At 38.6% G+C, this 24,286-nt stretch overlaps 1 protein-coding gene across 3 annotated transcripts in view; it reads left to right on the top strand.

Moving 5' to 3' along the window:
* Positions 1–24,286, top strand: part of TRIM55 (tripartite motif containing 55) — a 40,839-nt gene extending 16,553 nt beyond the window's left edge. The window contains exons 9-11 of one of the 3 annotated variants that reach the window (XM_087707000.1): positions 2,304–2,591; positions 6,287–6,377; positions 23,639–24,286. In XM_087707000.1, the coding sequence (XP_087563126.1) occupies positions 2,304–2,591; positions 6,287–6,377; positions 23,639–23,643 (384 nt within the window). In that variant the 3' untranslated portion in view covers positions 23,644–24,286. The remainder of the gene's footprint in view (positions 1–2,303; positions 2,592–6,286; positions 6,378–23,638) is intronic. The other 2 variants (XM_087706999.1, XM_087707001.1) reach the window with 2 other exon arrangements.

Below are 24,286 nucleotides of genomic sequence, written 5' to 3'. Positions count from 1 at the left end.
CCTTGTGTGGTGTTGGAATAAGGTAGAAAGCACTCATGGATAGGGCCAACATGAAGCAAACTGCATGGGGTGACAATAGAAAAAGATGTTGCCAGGACAAGTTTGTGTGATGTGTTCTGTTCTGTTATGGTTGGGGATAAGAATAGAAAAGCCCTAAGATCTGCTGCATATTTAAGTAATCAATAACCTTAGTTTAGAATTTCAAGAATAGAAAACTAAAATGTAAGTTTTCATTATGCTGCCCTTTCAGAGAGAAAAATTATTATTATTATTATTATTATTATACAATTGTATCACAGCGGCCAGTTGTTTCGCCGGATTTGGCATTGGTTACTAGTCGGGCCCCACCCAGGGGCCTAGGACGTCGTAACGTATTTTCGTAATATGCGTGCAGATCCAAGCAGTGCAGCTTTTTGCATTTGACTGATGGTGATTTTGTCAATTTTTAACTGTTTTAAATGTAATTCCAGTGCTTTTGGAATAGCACCCAGTGTGCCAATTACCACTGGAATTATCACTGCTGGTTTGTGCCATAGTCGTTGAATTTCGATTTTTAAGTCCTGGTATCTTGCGATTTTTTCATGTTCCTTCTCGGCGACCCTGCTATCACCTGGTATTGCGATGTCTATGATTGTGACCTTATTTTTCTCAACCAGTGTGATGTCTGGTGTATTATGCGCCAGTATTTTGTCGGTTTGTATACGGAAATCCCACAAGATCTTGACCATCTGATTTTCGGTGACGTTTTCAGGTTGATGTTCCCACCAGTTTGTTACTGTTTTAATATTGCTGTAATAATATTTATTATTAATAATAATATTAATATTGTTAATAATAATAATAATAATTATTATTATTATTATTATTATTATTATTATTATTATTGTTATTTAGTTTTGTATGCCGCCCACTCTTGGAAGACTCCGGGCGGCTTACAATAAAAAGGGAGAGGGGATATAAAAACAATAAATAAACAGTTTAAAATTGCAACAACATCCACAACTTGGAATGGGGCTGGACAATTCAACAGCCTCAGGCCTGCCGGAACAGCCAGGTCTTCGTTGCTTTACGGAAGGCCGGAAGGGTAGTAAGGGTCCGGATCTCAACGGGGAGATCATTCCAGAGGGTCGGAGCAGCAACAGAGAAGGCCCTCCCCCGGGGGGTCGCCAGTCGACACTGACCGGCCGATGGAATCTGGAGGAAGCCTAGTATGTGCGATCTAATCAGTCTGTGGGAGGTAATTGGCAGGAGGCGGTCTCTCAGGTAGCCAGGTCCAATGCCATGTAGGGCTTTGAAGCGTGTTCGGAGACCAATAGGAAGCCATTGCAGCTCACGGAGGATAGGTGTAACGTGGGTGTACCTAGGTGCACCCACAATCGCTCGCGCGGCTGCATTCTGGACTAACTGAAGTCTTCGAACACTCTTCAAGGGCAGCCCCATGTAGAGCGTGTTACAGTAATCCAGTCTTGAGATGACAAGGGCGTGAGTGACTATCCAAAGGGCCTCCCAGTCCAGATAGGGTCGCAATTGGTGCACCAGGCAAACCTGGGCAAAGGCCCCCCTGGTCACAGCCGACAAGTGCTGTTCTAGAGTCAGCTGTGGATCCAGGAGGACTCCCAAATTGTGAGCCCTCTCTGAGGGGCGTATAATTTCACCCCCCAGGGTCAGAGATGGAATATCTGGACCATCTTTGGGAGGGAGCATCAATAGCCACTCAGTCTTGTCGTGATTGAGTGCAAGCTTGTTCATTCCCATCCAGACCCTGACAGCCTCCAGGCACTGGCACATCACTTCTACCGCTTCACTGAGTTGGCATGGGGCGGACAGATACAATTGTGTATCATCCGCATATTGATGGTATTTAATCCCGTGCCAGCGTATGATCTCACCCAGCGGCTTCATGTGGATGTTAAATAGGAGGGGGGACAGGACCGAACCCTGCGGCACCCCATAATTGAGGGGCCTAGGGGTCGACCTCTGCTCTCCGACCAACACTGACTGCGACCTGCCCGTGAGGTAGGAGGAGAACCACCGAAGAACGGTGCCTCCCACTCCCACCTCCCGCAACCATCGCAGAAGGATACCATGGTCGATGGTATTGAAGGCCTCTGAGAGTTCAAGGAGCACTAGGATAGAGGAGTGACCCCTATCCCTGGCTCGCCAGAGATCATCGATCAGCGCGACCAAAGTCTAAAGCCGGACTGAAAGGAATAAGATGGGAAGAGATGGAGGTAAAAAAAAACAACGACCTCAAATAATTTGCATTCTATTTTTTCTTTTCTTTTTTAATCTTTCCTACTAAGGATGAAATTGTACATTCTACTACAGCACAGCCTGCAGGATTAGTAGAGACTGGACTACAGTCAAATGGAGACTCATCCGATCCCTTGTTCTACCCTAGTTGGTATAAAGCATCACCACGACAAACAAGCAATTCAACTCCAGCTCCATTGACCGAGAGTAGGCAGGTAGGGCCTTCCATTCCTGTAGAAGGGAATGTCAAGAAGACAGAGGTTCCAGAAGCAGCTTCTGCAAATACAAATTCTGCTGTGTGTGGTAAGGAAGTTAACCCATCTACAGATATTTCACAGGTTAGTATAATTATTTGAATATGTTGCATTCAAACATGATTTTCTATGAAATAGTACCTCTAAGAAGGAAATTATGTTAGTACCTCGTTAACTCTAATATATGCCAGTTCAGTCACATAGAATTCCAATGAAATCTTAAAAGAAAATTGGAGAAGGAAGGCTACAGTCTTAAACATAGATACTGTTTTGTAAATTTTTACATCAAGTGCAGTATATATAGTACTTATATATGCTGGCTTTTAAAAGATAGTGCACCCTTTCTTGATGTAATACTCCTAAAAATACCAAGAGAAACCAGGAACTGTCATTTGACACCTCTAGAAGACATGGGCATTCACAACGGAGGGCAATGACATCAGATGTATCATGATATCAATGTGCAATTGAAGCCAGCGATGTGATGCCAGCAATCTGATTTGTGTCTTTCATACAATGATGCTTATGACATTCTTGCTTATTGTGCAATACCTTTACTGGTCAGCATTATTTTGGGATTAGCTGACTAAGCAATTTCCTCACTTATAATTTATAGTGCCATTGAAATACCTCTGTGCATACATATAAGTAGTAAACACAACACTAGCTGAGTGACACTGGCCAATGCTACAAAGTTTTAATAAAGAGGCGCCCCTAATCAAACACTTTACAAAAATTTACATATATTAGCTTCAGTTTCCAAAGCACATAGTTGAATAGCTGTCCTCCAACAAACTCCAGATCAGGGGAATTTAGAGATCAGTAACTGCCACCACCACCACCCCTGTGCAAAAGAAGCTTGCTTTGGGTCTCTGGTTTGCATTATCCTCTCTGACCAATTTGCATCGCTTTTAGAAAGCAGGACAGTTTTAAGCTGCTACTCTTTTATGCTTGGGCAAGAACTGAAGTTGCAACAGCAAGTAGGAAAATCAAGATTATGTCTTGATTATGGGGTCTCCGTTGAAATGCTTGCCTTGAGAGTTATCTGATAGTTCTGACAACAGAAGCCACTTTTATTTGCAGTCTATGTGAAACAGATACACACACACACACACACACACACACACACACACACACACGATCCTATCAATCAAGGTAACCTGCATTGTGGATTAAAACCTGGCTGGGATCTCGAGAATGTGCAAATGGTTCTATGAAATCAACAGATCTTTAAATATGAATTTCAGAAATACAGCCATCCTCTCTCCAGAAAATTCTACACAGGAAAATTATATGGAAATTCTGGGGAAAAATGATTTCCATATTGAGGAGCCATGGTAGTGCAGTGGTTGGAATGCAGCATTCTAACTCTGTCCATAGCCAGGAGTTTGATCCTGGACAGCTCATCCTTCCATCCTTCCGAGATCAGTGAAATGAGGATCAGATAGTTGGGGACAATGTATTTGTAAACCACTTAGTGTCCTGTAAAGCACTATAGAGCAGTATATAGGTCTAATGCCATGGCTATATAAATAAAAGCTATCTCAATAAAAGCTTTGAAAACAGTTCTAAGATTATGCAAAAAGGCAGGTGGAAAATGAAGGTATCTAATTCAAATTTATGGTATTCATGAAAATACATTTTTTTTCATTCGAATCATGTGTTTATGTTTAAATTAGACAAATTAAGTAACTTTGCCCAGCTGATTATGTATCATGAATTCCAGTTGTGCAATCATGTTAATCACAAAACTGGAAAATACTTACTTAATTCTTTCCACATTTTATATTATTTATATCATGATGATTGAAACCTCATTTTCTTCCCTATTGTTAGTAGCAATATAAAAATCACAATGAGCTTTGAATCAGATATAGATATAATCAGAAAGCAGTAAGCACATAGGTGGGATTTATATATGTGCTTAACTGCGTATCACTCCACAAGAAGATGATAAGGATGTAGCGTTCACCAGTTCCTTTTATTCTTTGCAATTCACCAGACTACTAAAATATTGTTCTGGAGACTTTCTCACCCTCTAAAACACTATTGAAAGTACTTCTGAAACTGAACAGAGCTTTAGCAGATCCTGGATTAAGCAGGGGGTTGGACTAGATGTCCTCTAATATACAGTACATGATTCTGGGGGGGGGGAAGCAAAATATACTTTCCCATCATTTTCCTCAAATGGGCAGCATCCCTTGGATTCAATTGGCTCGTTATGTGGAAGGAATAATTTTCATTGTCAAATTGGCATGTTTGGATCTAACCTATGAAATAACTAATGCTATTAAGAGAAAATCACACTGAGTTCAGAGAGGTTTATTTCAGAAAAAAAATTATTGGATTGAAGTGTAATTTAGCACATTTGCAAATATATGGTAATGCCTGTGACACTGATGGTATCTGAAAATCATGACTTAATAAAATCAGCTGCATTTGTAATCGAAAGTTAACATTTCATCTTCACTAATTCCAAGCAAATCTCCTTATGTAGTTCTCAGATGAGAGACTTCTGCGGAGACAAAGCTCCAAACTCCCTGTGCAATTACTAAATTATTATAAACTCATTTGTCTGGGTGAAGATCTTGAGACCTATTACTTTAAATGATTCACTAATAGTCCGTTTGTGTAGGGCAGATAAAGATTAAGATAAAATATAATTCAGCAGCCAATCTTTAATCTTATCTGTTTGCATCATTATACTTCATGCCAGAGGATTTCAGAGCCAGGAACAGAGCAGGGTACCAAGTCGCCACTATGGATAACCTCTGGTAAAAAAAAGAAAAAAAAAGAAAACCAATAATATCTGTTCAGCTATGTCTGCTACCATTACAGGGTTCCCTTGCCCAAAGCAAAGGTGTTTTGTTCCTCCAGACCTAGCCGAGAGTATTGAAAGCAGAGCCACTTACTTTCCTAGCCCTAAGACATGCTGGTGTCAGTACTATTTGGCAGATGAAGTGGCTAGTCACTATGCTACTGGTGGACATTGGTCTCCTCAGAGTGGGGCACTGACAGCTTTTGCCCCAAATAGTCTGTTTTCAGGTACAGCCCCTTTACTGCATTGAATTTACTTTTATTTACTTATTAAACGTATATGCTGCCAACCACACTATCCAAGTGATTCTGGCCAGCTTACAATGTAGCACAGTATATAATTATACATTTTATTGGTGCTTACGAAATTGCCATATAAATGTGTTAGGACCCTGCCATTGCAAAGCTCTGAATCAAGATCCTACTGAGGTCAGAATTGGGAGTCATACAGAGCTTAGGAGGAACTTTTTGTGAGGAAGGAAGCCTTTTGTAGGAGTGTCTGTTCAGAAGGCCCACATTTTCAGTTTGGGTGAGTGGATTTAGACTATAAGCCAAAGTCAAACAAACCACAATAAGGGTCATTTCAGTTAAGTTGAGGGTCTGTCAGTGGCATGGAGTCAACTCACTCCTATTCGGAAAGCTCACCCTAATCACTGCTGAACGCTTCAGTCTGTGCCAGCATTTTAATTTCTTTAGCTGAAATTGGGGCAGGCAAAGACTGAATAAGATATTCTAAATCGGGAGTCTTTATTGTTGCCTGACATTTTAGTTTGTACATGCTTCTAACAAGGACTAATCTGGCACAAAGTTTACTTGATATTGCTTGTATAACCCACCTGGCATTTTAAAAAACTGGGCACAATGTATACTGAGAGTGGGATGTCTTCTTCACCTGGCTCAACAGTTATGAGCAGATGATTTTGGTGACATTGGTGAAATCATGTTTTATTATTTCCTCACAGGGGTTGACATTCTGCATATCAGTTTTGGCTTTTCTTATCTTACTGCACCATATCTGGAATCAGATTCAGTACATGGTTTTTACTTTGAGGGGTAGGAACTGTTTTGTTTTATCTCAACTAACAGCACCAGTCTTTTCTCTAGCAATGCCTGCAGGTAGTTTAAGAAACAAAGATCCCATTTTTTTTCATCTAAAAGGACCATACTATCATGTCATTAATGCTATAAAGCTTTTCATCCTCATCTTTCCCTCCTCTGAAATGTTATCCTGGATGTTACACCGCATGATTAAAAAATGAGACCTTGTAGTGAAAGAGAAAATAAAATACATTGGAGATCCCTTATTAATCCCACAGACATATATTTCTGGAGATTTTTAAAATGGTGGACATGGTGCAATTTCCACATAAATAAGCACCTTCATGATTGCTTATCCCAAATGTATGCAAATTATTCTCAGCAGAGAAGGCCCAAGACGCAACATTATTTCTCCTTTATTTTTTCTCATCATGAAAAAAATATATTTCAAACCAGAAAGAGGGGACTGCGTGATTAAAATTATTACTGGGTTCACACATTACACTAACTACATTATGGCTTAGCATGTTAAGTGACCCCAATCAACATATCCTTGCTCCCTGATTTTAAACCTAATCTTCTCCTTAGTACACTCATTTAGTATAAGTAGGAGGTTTCCTATCAAGGGAAGTATTAAAGGATGTTGTCCTTTGCATGCATTTCACATTCCCATATGTGTGCCACCTGATTTCCCTCCAAATTTTAAAGATCAGTTTTCTGTTATAGTAACCATGAAATCATATCGTCACTATACTTTACTGATTTTCCATTGGAAATTGGAGATCAGCTTATGTGGGATTTTCTGACCATCTCCCATTCAAATATTAACCAGCCTAGACATCTGTGCAACATCACAACACAGAGAGAAAAGGGACAGAGCTTGCAACACAATGCTGAAACACTGCTTAGTGACTCTAACCTTCCTTGCCAGTCAGATGTTGTTGGTTGTTAGGACAGGTCCCTGGAGACACTAATGTTCTGTTTTATGGCAAGAATTGAGTAGAAGCAATTCCTTCAGATGCTCTTTGATGCTGATATTTGGTGGCTTGGTCCATTTTTAAAAAGTTTAGGAAGTCTACCCTGTTTCCCTGAAAATGTCCTTCCCGGATAATAAGCCCAATTGGGGCTTTTGAGCGCATGCGCTAAAATAAGCCCTCCGCTGAAAATATTGCAACACAGCAGCAGCCATGAGGTGACCATGCTTGCAGCCTCCTTCACCTCAAAAATAAGAAGACCTCCCCGAAAATAAGGCCAAGTGCTTATTTCAGTGGTCAAAAGAAAATAAAGCTCTGTCTTATTTTCGGGAAAACACGATAGATGGAGGGTTTTTTCCTACCATGCCCTTCATTTTTTTTAAACCTTCATGCATTTAATTAACTAGTTTTGTCCCAAAGGTGCTTTTTCAAGAGTCAACTGGTCTTGCTGGTTTTTCTTTGAAGTCATTTCACTTCTCATCCAAGAAGCTTATTCAGCTCTGACGTCTTCATTTGCCGCTTGAAAAAGCACCTTTGGGACAACCATAACCTGGATGACTGAGAATCTCCAAAGACATTTAACTAGTTTTACTTAATAATCTTTGCAGAGTTGCTAAATATTTATCACTGTTTGGTAGTCTTTTGGCTAGTCCTAACAATGATACTATTTTATCGTCACCAAATATTTTCATGTACCTGAGTTAGAAAATATTTTAAAATGTTTATAGCATTTCAGAATTTTATTGTGCTATGGTATTGCTATTGGAGACTCAATTCAACTTACATTAATATTTTGTGCTCCTTCACAGTTTTTGCAACTTTTGGACTTTCTAAAGATAGGTGGAAAGTGGAGAGGGAGGGGGGAGGGGGGAGAGATAAAGAGGGAGAGAGAGAGAAAGAGCCAAGGTGGCGCAGTGGTTAAATGCAGCACTGCGGGCTACTGCTAGATCAGCAGTTCAGCGGTTCAAATCTCACCGGCTCAGGGTTGACTCAGCCTTCCATCCTTTCGAGGTGGGTAAAATGAGGACCCAGATTGTTGGGGGCAATATGCTGACTCTCTGTAAACCGCTTAGAGAGGCCTGAAAGGCCTATGAAGCGGTATATAAGTCTACTGCTATTGCTATTGCTATTGCTATCTCCCAAAATGCAGCTTTTGTATTCTGTTATCTTGAAATCGATGAAGCTTAATAGCTGATGATTCCACAGTTCAACCCATAGATAGATAGATAGATAGATAGATAGATAGATAGATAGATAGATAGATAGATAGAGATAGAGAGATAGATAGAGATAGAGATAGAGATAGAGATAGAGATAGAGATAGAGATAGAGATAGAGATAGAGATAGAGATAGAGATAGAGATAGAGATAGAGATAGATAGATAGATAGATAGATAGATAGATAGATAGATAGATAGATAGATAGATAGATAGATAGCAGTGACGTGCAGTGAGGGATACCGTTGGTGAGGCAAGAGCGCGGCAGCGGCAAGAAGCAACGTCCCCGCCGCTGTTTCCGACAGGCATCTCTCGTTTATGATGGACACAGCGGCAGGGGTGTTGCTTCTTGCCGCTGCCGCACTCTGCCACCTTGCCTCCCATCTCCTCCGTCCCCGCTGACATTCTTGGGAGCAGGTCGGGTGGCTGGCTGGCTGGCTGGGAGGAGAAGAGCTGTTTGTTTTTGTGCCGGCCGGCCGGCCAGACAAGGAGCAGGTCGGGTGGGGGTGGCTGGCTGGCTGGCTGGCTGGCTGGGAGGAGAAGAGTGGTTTGTCTTTGTGCCGGCTGGCCAGCCAGGCAGGGAGCAGGTCGGGTGGGGGTGGGTGGCTGGCTGGCTGGGAGGAGAAGAGCAGTGAGTCCCTCCCCAGCCAGCCACAAGGGCTCACCGCTCTTCTCCTCCTCGTCCTCCCCGCTCGGTGCTGGGCTGGCTGCAGAAGAAATGGTGGCTGGTGAAAGAAAAACCTCTCCAGAATCACCCTTGCACTTGCGCAGTCGCTCAAGTGCAAGACATGATTCGCTGCTCCCAGATCAGGAGGTGGAAGAATCAGTGCCTCCTTTGCATATTAAATCTTTTGCTTTTTAACTCCGCCTTAACTTTAAAAGGCGAAAAATTCGTTAAGCAAAAGAGGCCCCAAATTCTCTGGCCTCCTCCTAGTTAACACTGAGAGCAGACACCAAGCCACTGTGATTTGAAATCTGGTAGCAACTATCCTGGCTTTAATTCATTAAAAAAATATATTTAAAACTCTTTCCTTTCTCTCAGGAGACTGGGGAGGCTCGGCCTCCCTTGCCTCTAGTGACTGCACGTCCCAGATAGATAGATAGATAGATAGATAGATAGATAGATAGATAGATAGATAGATAGATAGATAGATAGATAGATAGATAGATAGATAGATAGATAGATAGATCAATAGGAGAGATAGAGAGATAGAGAGATAGAGATAGAGATAGAGATAGAGATAGAGATAGAGATAGAGATATATACATAGATATAGGTATATGCATATATATATGTATGTATGTATGTATGTATGTATGTATGTATGTATGTATACACACACACACGAATAATAAATTCCTAGACATGTAGCTTTATGAATAGCCATCTCATGCCAGAAATAAACCCAGAAAAAACATAGTTCCAATGGAAGAGAATACATGCACACACACACACCCCCCACACAGATATATATAACCCAAAAAAACCCAACATCTTAAGAAACCCCAAAGACAAGATCCAGCTAGAAAACCAAGGACTCTATGAAATACCATGCAAAATCTGCCCAGACACATACATTGGACAAATTAATAGGAGAATAAATGCACGCATCACAGAACACAAGAACGCAGTCAAAAAAGAAGAAAAAACTTCCTCCCTCTTCCAGCACCTTAAAGCAACAGGATATGAAATTGATTTTGAAAGAACCAAATTAATCTCCAAAACTGAACACTTCAACAAGAAAATAATTATGGAAGCCAAATAATTATGGAAGCCATCAAAATAGAGAAACTCCCCCACAACATGAATAAACATGACAATACCTCCCTCCTACCAGACATCTGGAAACTAGCCCTAGTCAACAAACAAGTCCCAGCCACGAAAACCGACACCGCACCCAGAACAACACAGGACGCAACCACTAATTGCCCTCACCAGACTTAAACCCAAACCCATCCCATAGACCAAATACAACCACCATCCAGAAGCCAAACCATGGCGGCATCACCAACTGCTGCACTCCCCTCTGACCCCCACACAAAGCAAACTGACACACACCATGAACACATGGCCAGACCGCAAATTCGGAGCCAGGCCAAAGCCCAAGATGTTACACCTCAGCCATCTGCTCAGTACATTACATCACAGAACTCAGGAGGTTACAACGCAAAGGCTCAGAATGTTACAACACAGCCAACCCCCAGGAGGTTGCAGCACAGGACTCAGGATATCAGTACAATAGAGCTCAGGATGTCATCACACAGCCCATTACCCAGGTCCTTACAACACAAAAGAACAATAGGCACACAGCCAGTACCTCAGCCATACAGGATGTTACAAAACAGCCGACTAATCTGCAAACATCAACTCCGTCAACTAATCAAGATGTTACAACGCAGCTAACCAATCCACCTACAGCAACAAAGCCAGCACTCCACACACCCTCACCAATATTTATAGAAAGATGACAGCTCCAATCACGCTCTGCTCACACAAGCACAAAGCCGAATGCACCAGCCCGAAGATGGCGAGTGGGACCTTGTCAAAACATGTCCAAGATACTCTCAATCTTACACGGGAAAAGACCCAAATACGCCAAGACCTATATGTGTGTGTGTGTCTGTCTGTCTGTCTGTCTATGTATTCTTTTCTATTGGAACTATGTTTTTTCTGGGTTTATTTCTGGCATGAGATGGCTATTCATAAAGCTACATGTCTGGCATGAGATGGCTATTCATAAAGCTACATGTCTAGGAATTTATTATTCCATGTCTCACAGTGATATAGTCAAGTCTAATTGATTGTTTGACTTGTTAAGAGCAATGGAAGTGCTAGTGAAAAACATATAGATACAGGTTTTTGTAACTGTCTGCATAGTTAACAATATTACATGCATTTAATGACATGTTTGTTAGGCTCTTATGTCAACTGTTGGAAGAGATCAAATTCATGTTACAGAGGTTTTAAACATGTCTTTTGCAAAGTCCATATCTCTATATAAGCATTTCCAAACCATTTACAATTAACTGTTCAAGTAATTTGTTTTGTTAGTGTTGCTTTCTATTTTACTGAAGGATTCTCCGGTCTAATCCCATCTTCCCATCATCATTTTTCCCTTGGTCATATAGCATAGTAGATATTTACCACAGTTGCAAAATGGATATTTTATTTGGAATTAACATTTTTAAAATGTGTGACTAAGAGATGGAGCATGCCAAATGTCAAAGGAATCAACTTTATGCTAAATCTCAGACTACTGCTAACCATGGGGTTGTACTTCAAGTGCATGCTGGCTAATAAGATCATTAAAAGAAAGAACTGGAAGATCAAACAGTGAATTAATACCATGCTACGTTTGAGTTTCAAGAGATAAATTGTGATCATATTTTTTAAATTTTTCTAAATTGCAGACTCTTGATTCCAAAATCAGCTCAAATAAGTTCACTGTTGTAATGAACATTTTAGGGTTCAATTTTAAAAGAAGCTTTTAGCACTTCAACCTTTCCAGACTTAATCCATCAAAAGTATTTTATGACTGCTTTATTTTTTTTGCATATAAAAAAATAAAGAACCCTTTTAAAACCCTGGTTGCTTTTAAGAGTCTCAGTAGGAGTAAAACTTTATGAAAGTCTGTTTTAAAATAAATAACACAGTAACTGCCATGCTGCATGGTTTTGAAGTTAAGCCATAAATTTTGTGGCAATTAAGTATAGCAGGATCCCTACCAGTGCTTTATAGCTTGTTCAGTATCACTGAACCATCAATGTGCTGATCTACCAATGACAAGCTTTATATTCCCTCAGGAATATTTTGGTAATGCAAGGAAACACTCTAAACACTCTAAGGAACATTGTGTTCCTTCTTCAGTAGATACTTAAATCAAAAATCTAGCTCCTTCTTTAAAATGGAGCTGCTGCTCTTTCATTTTCAATTCTCTTCTTATCTCCAGAGACAGAGATGGTCATTCCGTGATGGAATGGAATACCTTATTTCAAGCTTTAAGGTGTACCCTACATTTTATGTAAAATCTATTTAATTATAATAATCTTTACTCAATCTTTAAAAGAACAACATAAAGAGGTAACTATGGCCTATTTCTCACAACAAGCAGAGGAGAGCTAAGGAATAGATTTCACTTATCATTTGTGTGCTTTATTTGCATCCTAAGTTTTTTTTCATTTCCACATGGAGTTTGAAAGTTTAGTTTAGTTTACTTTATTGTCATTGCACATAGTACAATGAAATTAAATGCCATCTTCAGTGTGCATTATAACTATAAAAATTAAAACACAAAAACATATTCTTCACATGCTATATAACTGAAATTGAAAACCCAATATTGCATTAATATTACACTATGCCATAACCAGAGGTGGCATTCAGCAGGTTCTGACCAGTTCCGGAGAACCGGTAGTGGAAATTTTGAGTAGTTTGGAGAACCGGTAAATACCACTTCTGACTGGCCTTGCCTCCATCTATTCTCTGCCTTCCATGTCTCAGCTGATTGGGAGGAAATGGGGATTTTGCAGTATCCTTCCCCTGGAGTGGGGAGGGAATGGAGATTTTACTGTATCCTTCCCTTGCCACACCCACCAAGCCATGCCCACCAAGCCACACTCACAGAACAAATAGTAAAAAAAATTGAATCCCGCAATTGACCACAGCATTCAATAAAGTTACTGCCCTGGGATAGATGCTGTTTTTCAGCCTATTTGTCCTTGTTGTTATTATCCTGTACCCTCTGCCAGATGGTAATAGTTCAAAAAAGGGTTCCCAGGATGAGATGGATCTTTGAGGATGTTTTGAAGTTTCTTAAGGCAGCGGGAGCTATAAAGCTCTTCCAAAGAGGGGAGAGGGCAACCAATGATCTTCTGGGCAATGGAGTGCTGTCCTATCTGCCACTGTGCAATTTCCAAACCATACACAGGTGCAGTAAGTTAAAATACTTCCATTTCTCTATAACTTGAAAGTTGAGCTTGTTCTGGATATAGATGGTAAGAGAAGTAATGGGAAAGAAGATACAGAGAACAACTTTTCTTTCTTATTTCTCAAATCCAATTGCCTCTTTGAAGGTTTTCGGTTTTTTGGGGGGAAACAGTCACATATTGGTGCTTAAGATATACTTTACAATATAATGTAGCATGTCTTTTAAATCTGGAAGTGTATTCCTGGGTTTTTATTTTTTTAATTTAGTCTTCACATCTGATTTCTGGAAATTGCTCATATGATTCAATAACACCAGTGAAAAGCTGTTGCAAAGACAAAGCATTTTGTAACATTTCAATGCAATGGTGTTGCTATAATTAATTTTGTCAGTGATTCCTTCCTTTAGCATTTAATAGTTACCTCTATGAGTCACAGGCACAGCATACCTTCCGGCATCTGAGTTTAGAACTTTTTTAGTAATTTTATCCAGAATAATGGAAGAAAGGGATTTCCTCCTAAAATGAAATTGCAGCCGGGCTGACCTTGCCTTGTTATTTTATTTCATTGAAATCTGAAAAATGTTGAATTCTGGTCTCTGTTAAATTGCTTCCTTAAAATAGCCTGTCATCTCCTAAACTGCTTGTAAAAATAATATAACGTAACAATGACAAGTCTTCTTTTTTAATATGACATCTTTTCTCAGAAATCTGGACTTCTACATTTTGCCTTAAAATCAGTTGTATGTGGGTACAAGGAATGCACATTGTTCCCCTTCAGCCTACGCTTCACTTTTTATGTTATCCCTCAGGCAGCTGTTTTATTATGATACACTTATATTTTCAAGTATTCCAGGCTTATTTATTCAATTGTCATTTATTTTCGGATATTCCTGCTCCAGTTTCATCCACATCTGCTGGATATTGTCTGTGACATTTCCTTCTTTTCTTCCTTCCTTCCTTCCTTCCTTCCTTCCTTCCTTCCTTCCTTCCTTCCTTCCTTCCTTCCTTCCTTCTCCCTCCAGATTATACATATAATACAACTTGGTGTAGAAAACAAGTCAATTAGACCAGCTTGCTTTTAGACATAATTAAAAATAAGTACTTATAATTAACCTATTGGCACTTTTTTTTAAAATATTTGAATGCAAGTCTATTGTCTCTGGATCAATTCAAATGATTATAAAGACTTAGAGCATCCTTTGTTCTGATCACAAAGAGCTTTGATATATTAAAGCTATTCCTTTATTCAGGACAAACTTTGTCATTTTTAGACTATTTCACATTCTTTGAATACTGATTGGTGACTGTACCTCTAAGTTCCTGCTTATTCCTTCTGTTCACAATAGATTACAATAAGACCTTTTTGTTTATTTCTTTGTTTATTTCATTTGTATGTCTACCTACATCAACATATGATTCAGGGTGGCTAACAATCCAAAGCATCAAGAATAACAAAACTAAATAAATAAATATAACAACCATCATCACAGGGCAAAGCATTAATGGTTTGAAATACTCCCTTGAAATCCTATGAACGTAAATATCATTAAAAAACAAGCTTTTAGCAAATGGGGGGAAATGTATAGGAAGCATGAGAAAGGATCTGTTATGCTTAATTTTGCTTCTCAATCATCAGTGGTACTGAAAAGACAAAATCAGATCATCTTGAGCATGCTCTCCAATACCTTTATTATATAGCCATCCACATGATCCAACAATAACTATTTACACATAGTCCTCAACTTACAATAGTTTGTTTAGACACTGTCTGAAATTACAATAGCACTGAAAAAAGTGACTTATGACCATTTTTTACACTTACAATCATTGCAGCATCCTCGTGGTCACTAAATTCAGACACTTGGCAACTGATTAATATTTAGGACAGTTGCAGTGTCCTGGGATCATGTCATCACCTTTTACAAACAAAGTCAATGGAGAAGCCAGATTCACTTAACAACCATGTTATTAACAACTGCAGCGATTCACTTAATAACTGTGGTATAAAAGGTTTTAAACTGGGGCAAAACTCATGTTGCAAATGTCTCACTTAGGAACCAAAATTTTGGGCTCAATTGTGATCATAAGGTGAGGACCACCTGTATGTTATTGTGTTTCCAGCAAGGAGAGTGGGAGAGAAGAGTCCAAAGTTAGAGGAGACTCCCATTCCAAAGCTTTGCAACTTTTGTGGAATGTGGGAACAGGGGAAGGAATAGTTTACTTTGTCTTCCTTTTAACTGTTTGTCTCTCCTTGGTTGTGGTGCATATTTCAGGAGTGTTTGACAGAGTTGTAGAAAGTCATAGAAGCTGTAGATCCAAGTCTTTCTTAATTCTTCCTGCAACTCGAATCACTTTTTCTTATCTCTTTTGGCAAGAATGTGAGAGCAAAAAAACCTCCTCAGGCATTTGAAAGGCAGTTTTTCTTTAAGATAGGAATTATTCCCCCCTCCTTTCATTCTTTAATGGGGAATTTGGACATTTCAAAAAGTTCATGAAACATCTCCCAGGGGCCTTTAGACCACAAGACTACAGCCTTAATCAACCATCTTATGTTATTATCCATCCTAAACATAACTACTGAGCAAGGATACAGTTCTTGCATTTCTCATCCAGCAATATTCATATCAGAATCAGAGAAGGCAGTGAGCACATCTCAGGCAAATGAGATCAAAAGTTGCCAATAACTGGAAATTAGAGAAGAGATAAATCAATGTACAGTTTACGGTGAACTCTTTCCAACTATTATGTGACTTCAAGAAATAAGAATGTGATTGTGGCACTGATGTCTCAACAAGATGCTCTATTTACAGAGCTCTTACAAAATTGGGCTGATTTCCACAGCATATACAGTGTCTCTCTCTGGTTGTTATGTGTCCCTCCTAGAATATTTTAAACATCTCAACTCAGTCATTCGTTCATTCATGATCAAATGATCCCTGCATCCAAACGCAACAAATTATTCAGTCTTTGTTATTTGATCCAATGAATCCATGGTACAAACTTTGCTATGAGTCATAATCTGAAATGGTAATGGGTCTCATTCATCAGGCCCTTTCAGAGAGCAATCTATATTTTAAAGTGCTGTCTGCTTCCTAAGTGGCCGACTAAGACTTTCTTCTGCGTCACTACAGGAATATCTGTCCTTCTCTTCTTCAATGAGAGAAAGTTTCTTCCTGCAGCTCTTTGCAGTTTACTTCATACAACACAAAACCCTCTTAATGTACATTGCACAACCAGCCAGTAATTAACCAATTAGTCCACATGGCAATTGATTTGCCAAGAGTGTCTAGGCATGTTGTAAAATAGTTAATGAGCACAGTCTACAACAGAAAGAATAATTCAGTTTTGTTTTGTCAAAAATCAGTAAAGATCTATTTGAAAATAACTGGATATAGTTAATTGATAAGTTTAAATTATTACAGTGCTAAAGAATTAACTTTTATCAGTGTGGGTTTAACAGTAGAATTAAATATACTCAACTGAGTTGCATTTAATTGGACTAATATAAGTACAGTGAATATGAGTAAATATAGATAGTCCTCGACTTACAACCACAATTAAGCTCAAAATGTCTGTTGCTACAAAATACAGTTGCTAAGTGAGTTCTGGACCATTTCACAACCTTTCTTGCCATAGTTATTAAGTGAATCAGTACTTTTCTTAAGTTAGCAACATGATTTTTAAATGTATCTGGCTTCCCCATTGACATTGCTTGTTAGAAGGTCTCAGAGGTGATCACATCACCCCAGGACACAGCAACAAAGGTGCCAGTTTCCAAGCAACTGAATCAGTGGTGAAATTCAATTTTTTTTACTATTGTTTCTTGGGTGTGGCTTGGTGGGCGTGGCAGGGGAAGGATACTACAAAATCTCCATTTCCTCCCCTCTCCTGGGGGAAGGATATTGCAAAATCTCCATTCCCACACCGCTCTGGGGCCAGCCAGAGGGGGCATTTGCCAGTTCTCCAAACTACTCAAACTTTCCGCTACTGGTTCTCCAGAACCTGTCAGAACCTGCTGGATTTCACCCCTGATCTGAATTTTGATCACGTGACCATGGGGATGTCATTGTAACTTCAAAAGCTCACTAAAGCAATGGCTGTAAGTCGAAGACCGCCTGTTATATAAAACTATACTCCCTGTCCATTTTCCCAGAATGTATCAAAAGCATGTGATTATTTTTTTTACTTAATTCTGCATAGGAACAAAATGCTTAATAAGTATCTAGCAATTGTGGGATTTATTTGTTTCATCTGAAATTACTTAGAGAGCACACCAACCAACTAGAGACTGATTTTCTCCTGTCTGTTTCCCTTTGGATATAGTGTGCAAAGTGTAAGGCAGTGAAAGGAAGCAGTGCATAATGACAAATTATAATATGGTCATGGAAAAATTCAAGTCCTTGCTCTCCTTCCAAACTCCCTTTCCCAAATGGAAGTCATCCCTGTGTATCAAGCTATCCCTGGGGCATCAGTGTATTATACTTTCATAGATATAATACAGGATACAATATGATTATTAGCAGAAATATTCAAAATTTCATTTTTAACGACTATATAGTACATTGAGCTGGATTAGGGACGCAATAAATTGTACCATTTTCAGGTGACCTCCAAGAGATTTTTCACATTATGCAGTCTTTCTTAAGAATTCTCTTCCAAGAAAAGAAAAGAAAAAGATTTCTCCATTAGTTTAAGTTTCCTAAAGAATGCTTGACATTATATCCTTCAGGGATCTTACCCAGCCTACACACAAAGAGGAACACTGAATTCATTTGCTCTGAACTATTTTTGGAATTGTTAAGGTTGTGTGAAATAAACAGCATTACATTATCCTTTTGCCACATGGCTCTAATTGTAATAGAATGAAAATCTATTTTGGTGAGACAGTCAGTCCCCATGGGTGCGAGAAGTTCACGACCAACCACCTTGCTGAGAATTGAACAGCTAATCTCATGATGGATGGAGTTTGTTGGGTGCATATTTTATCTGCCTACAGTTATGTAGTTGAACAATTTATTTCATAAGAAAAGAATTTCAGTTGGCTTCTAGAGAATTAAAAATAGGCATAAGGAAAGAAATCTTTGAGCTCTAACTATGTTGTTTTGATAAAAGTTGAGAGCTATAGAAAGTTCTGCTGAAGCAAGGATAGTACATTGCAATGCAAACAGAAACTATATAAAAATATGAAACTATTTCAACGTAACTTCTACAGGTAGTCCTTGTGAAAAGTCCGCTTGTACAGCAATCATTTGAACTTACAATAGCACTGGACAAGAACACTTACAACAGGTCCTCGTACCGTAGTTGTGACTGGCACTGTATCCCTGTGGTCACATGATTATGGTTTAGGTGCTCAGCAACCTGCTCATAATTACAATATTGTCCCACAACTTCCATTTGCAACCTTCACTGCTGGCTTTTGATAAGCAGAGTCAATGGTGGTTATTCAATTTGTTCCTATTAGTTTGGTCTTCTTTATATTTAATTTTACTCCATTGTCTTGCACTTTGCTCCTTGATGTATATCACTAGGGCTTGTAGATCTCTTGTATTTTCAATTATCAGGGTATATTATGAGCCTAAAAAAAGGTTACTGATATTTCTTCCTCCAATTTTAAATCCATACTCATTTTCCAATCCAGCTGCCCTTAATTTATATTCAGCATATAAATTTACAGACGTCACACTTCTTTGCCAACCTGGAGCCAGTCTGTTTTGCCATGTTGTGTCTATGCTGTGCCTTCCTAACCAGCATTTAAGTTTCTCATGAGGATAGTGAGATCTTCTGTGATTCCCATTTTTCTGAATACCTCCCACAACTTGACATGATTGACATAATCAGGTTGTTAGTTGTTAAAGTCCATAATCACGTCTCTGGAATTTTTTTTTTTACTTTCTCAATTATCCAGAGTGTATCAGCAGCAATATCCCATGTTCCTCAGACTTTTCTGAAGCAGCTTGAACACCTGCCATTTCCTTTTCCATGTGGGGCTCTAAAAAGCATTATTTTGTTATAATTAAGTCATCCTCTTTCATTCTCCACATACTTGATAGATGGAATTCAAATCAAAGCAGCAAAATTTACTATTTTTTCATCTCTGAACTGAGTTTGACACCAATACTTCTATAATATTTGAATTCTTAACAGCATTTGTAACAGTTTTAAAGTAGTAAAATGGACACATATTCAGGATTTGGCATTCCTTTTCTCCTTCTTAATACGAAACATGAATTAAAAAATACTGATCTATGTGGCTTATCAGCATGTATAGTTTACATTCTGAATTAATAATGAATTATTGATGATTTTCTAAAATAATGTTGTAGTGCACGTAACAACTTAGTATGCTTCAAATGAAGTGTGGCTACAGCTCCCAGATTTTCCATGCGCAAATGCCCCAATCGACTCAAATAGCGGTAAGGAAAGCGGGCAGGCAGGTGAGCCCTCTTGATCACCATACCAGAATAGTACCTGGGGCGTACCGGTCGTATCCCACCACTGCTGTGCATTCAACTGCAAATGGGCTCTTCCAGAACTCCATCCCACATATGCTCAAAGAGATGGGAATCTGGAGTTGCACCTTCCTATTGACAGTCCCTATATTAAGGAATATTCTGCCCCTTGAGCTCAGAGACACCTGACCTCACATGTTGAAAAGCACTGATTTTCTTCAACTGTACATTTGGTCCTAGACAATGGAGTTGGGATGCATCCGTAATTTTTTCAGTATTGTGTTATATTGTTATGCGTTGTGATGGCTTTGATTTTTCTATGATTTAAATCATCTTGACTTTGTAGAAATAGGAAAAGTTTGTTGTTAATCAACATACTGCAACTAATAACTGGCCAGCAGGAATCAACATATTCCTGGGCCATCATCTAATGAAATTACCACTCAACCACCCAGTGGCATGACATGGAAATAAGAGTGGAATCTGAAAGTACATGATGGGCTTATTGGGTGGAGTGGGGGAGAAGGCTGTCAAATCAAGATAGAGATCATAGTCATGTCATTTAACCCCCTCCCTTTTATATATATTTATATCATGTATGTAACACATGTTGAAAATGAGTGCACAGTAGTGGTTATGGTCTTGATTTTTTAAAAATATCTTCTTCCCTTCTTGCAGACTCTCCTTTACAGCATTCTTATCAAAATGAAATAAATAAATCTGGGTTGGTCAGTGCCTGGATGGGAGACTGCGTGTTAACCTATGTACTTTGGTTTCAAATCAGTGCTAAAATAATAAATGTAATTAATAAATAAAATAGCAAATATAGTCATAATAGGGAGTGTGATGTTCAGTGGGCCTGAGCAGAATCCAAATTCTAGAACTAGTGACTAACTAACATTAGGGTATCGAAATGCAATGTTTAGAGCAAGTGAGCTGGTATGAATATGGGAATGTTTAAAATGCTCCAGTTCTAACTTTTTCCATGTAAAAAATACTTCCCTTTATAAGAATCCTATGCTTGCTACGTGTTATTAAGAGAACATCGGGGGGAAAACTCACATATTGAGCTAGGCTGGTTTCTGTTCCAGCCTTTTCACTATCAAATTGAGTTAGTTATATTCTAAGGCTGAGTTTAAAACACACACATGGAAAGTTATAGGAGATTTTAGGTTCAGAATTAATGGATACGGGTCAGGAGATAAAAAGATGCACTCGAAATTCCCAGTTCGTCTTTTCTTTTTACTTCTGCTTGTTTCCACTGAGATTCATCCCAATACCTGAAATTTCCACTTGTACAATCACCCTACTGCAAAATGTTTCATCAGAAGAACAAAAAATAACATTATCAAAGGACTTCTAAAGAAAACAGTGTTGACTTTCTAGTGGAGGCAGAAGCCTGTTATTACCATCAAATTCAGCTACATTCCATTTCCTAATCTTGACCCCTTGGTAATAATTTTTTTCTCTGCCTCATCCTGTTCAATAAAAATGGCATGTTTCAAAGATTAAGAATATATTTATTATTTTAATAAGTCTCTGATGGCCACTTATTTTCTTGGTCAGTTTGAATGGATAAAACTGTCTTGTCCAAGACCCAGCCCTGGTGTTGAGAAAGGGAATATAGGATTCAATAGTGATAAGAGTATAATTTTAAAATCTTGACTGTAAGTGTATACAAAGGGACCTGGTGGCTCAGTGGCTAAGACACTGAGTTTGTCGATCACAAAGGTTGGCGGTTCGGCCATTTGAATCCCTAGAGCTGCGAAACGGAGTGAGCTCCCGTTACTTGTCCCAGCTTCTGCCAACCTAGCAGTTCGAAAGCATATAAAAATGCAAGTGGAAAAATAGGGACCACTTTGGTGGGAAGGTAACAATGTTCCATGCACCTTTGGTGTTTAGTCATGCTGGCCACATGACCACGGATATGTCTTTGGACAGCACTGGCTCTTTGGCTTTGAAATGGAGATGAGCACTGCCCCCTAGAGTTGAGAACGACTAGCACATATATGCGGGGGGAACCTTTACCTTTAAGTGTATACAAAATTTGTACATCAACTCTTTTATTACCAATAATTGCCCCACTGCAAAAGAATAATCCACATTAAGATATATTTATATTTTAGAGGATAGCCCTAAATAATAAAGTTGCATAATGCAGCAACTCAAAAAGAAAAACTTTAATTAGACAGAAACATTTCTATCTATTATTTTTTTACAATCATTAGACAACAGGACCTGTCATACAGTAATATGGCTTTGTCCATTCAGCATGTGAATTAATTAATACCTAACATATCATCATTCCTCACTAATTCCGCTTTGAATTTTAACACAATGCATTTACAAAAGATGCTTGGAATATGCCAGATCATCTATTTCATGTGGCAGTTCTTTGCAAGCATCTGTGACAGTTCATAGCTGTATATTTGTATGATTTGTGGTTGTGGGTACTTTTGGTAAATATGCATTTCTTCATAAAATAAGAGTGTAATCTCAATTCATGGGGAAATTAAAGAGATAATTCCTTTGACTTTATATTGCTGAAGAAAAAAAATTGTATCATAGTTAGCAGTTTTATTACAACCTGCCAAAGTAAAGTAAAAGTCACATTTATTTATTTTATTTTATTTTAGCCTACTTACTTTTTTCTTGCCCTTATTGTTTTCAAAAATAACTCAAAGTGATGAACATATTTAATATTTCTTCCTCCTCCTATTTCCCCCATAACCACAACTTTATTAGAGGAATCGATCTGAGAGACAATGACTTGCTCAAAGTCATCTACCCAGTTTTCATGCTTAAGGTTGGACTAGAACTCACAGTCTCCTAGTTTCTAGCTTGATGTCCTAACCACTACACCAAACTTGCTCTCATTTGATTATATTTTCTTTGATATGTTTAAGAGGAAGCGATATATAATATTTGTTTGCTTTCAGGGATTCAGATGTAATTCCAAAAGCTCAAGAATGTTCAATAAAAGTAATAGTCTATTGGCTTTCTGAGTGCACAAACACAAGTACAAACATGGCTAGTACCATTTTTCTGCCATGTTTCCATGATTCATATGAATCAAACAAGCTTAAGGGGTCCAGGGCTGTCCTTGTATCCTAGCAGTTTCCACTTATTTTGACACCCTCCAAAGAAAATGGGAGTTTTTGTCATCTTGGAGAGAAGTAAGATGATGGGCCCTGGATGGAAACAGAGGCAACAGAAGGAGGGTAGGGATCAACAGAGGGTACATGAATTTCATACATATAGTGTCTTCTATCTCAAGAATAATCAGCTTAAGACCTATAAGAGTATTCAAAAGTTTAAATTAACTGGCAGTATCCCATTCTAGATGTATTTATGAATGTGTGAGTTTTGTGCCCAAAATATATAATCTAGGAGTTCTGTGCAAGCCCTTTTGAAATGAATCAAGTAGTATGTAAGATCAGGTAGTCCAGAGGTCTTCAAACTTGGCAACTTTAGGACTTGTGGACTTCAACTCCCAGAATCTCCAGCCAGCATAGCTAGGCAGTAAAGACCACAAGTGTTAAAGTTGCCAAGTTTGGGGACCTCTGGGGTAGTCTAATGTGCTGCTTCATCTCAGCAGTCTTGTAGACAGATACTTTCTACTGTTTTTTATGTTCTCACCCATAAAATAAATAAAATGATCAAACTACATAGGTATAAAATATTTCAATTTATTTTTCCCCCTCAGACTGAGTCTGAGACCTTACAAGGACATGTGGAAGGACAGCCTGGGAGCAACGAAAGAGTTGATGAGCCAACTCGTCATGTTTTCTCTTTCTCCTGGTTGAACTCATTGAATGAATGATGACTCTTCATCCAGATGGCATCTGGTGAACTCAATAGCAGGAAATAACAACAAAGAACACATTGAAAATAATCGCGGATCAGATTTTATTTAAGGACTTCATTTTGAAAATCATCATATTGGATCTGACTTTTGTACAATTTGAGCAGGGTGCTAGTGGGGAAGAAAGAGTAGGAGTGTCATGAACCATTTGAGCGCCAAATTCATACACATTTTTGAACTCATGGCAAATATCAAATGATAACAATACTTGTACAGTTTGCTTCTAGGCACTGGGATTTGGACATAAGGCGCTATAGTATTTCTAATAGCTAATCTGGGTTATGCCCAAATTATTATATGAATGTGACAAATGCCCCTACTTATATTCAAATAAAATTAAAATCAGAAAGAAGGAAGGAATTGAAAATAATAATATATTTACAAGTAAGCTAAAAACCAAACTAAAATGAAAGTAAAAATTCATTATGCACATTTGTAAATGCCTTAGGCATACTCTTAGTTTTATGTTTGTACTATCATTTCTCCACT

This window comes from Thamnophis sirtalis, unplaced genomic scaffold (genome assembly GCF_051295495.1).
Source record: "Thamnophis sirtalis isolate CommonGarterSnake01/CBP01778 unplaced genomic scaffold, rThaSir2_p1.2 scaffold_2, whole genome shotgun sequence".
In the NCBI taxonomy this organism is placed as follows: Eukaryota; Metazoa; Chordata; class Lepidosauria; order Squamata; family Natricidae; genus Thamnophis; species Thamnophis sirtalis.
This window is presented reverse-complemented; position numbering and strand designations above follow the sequence as displayed.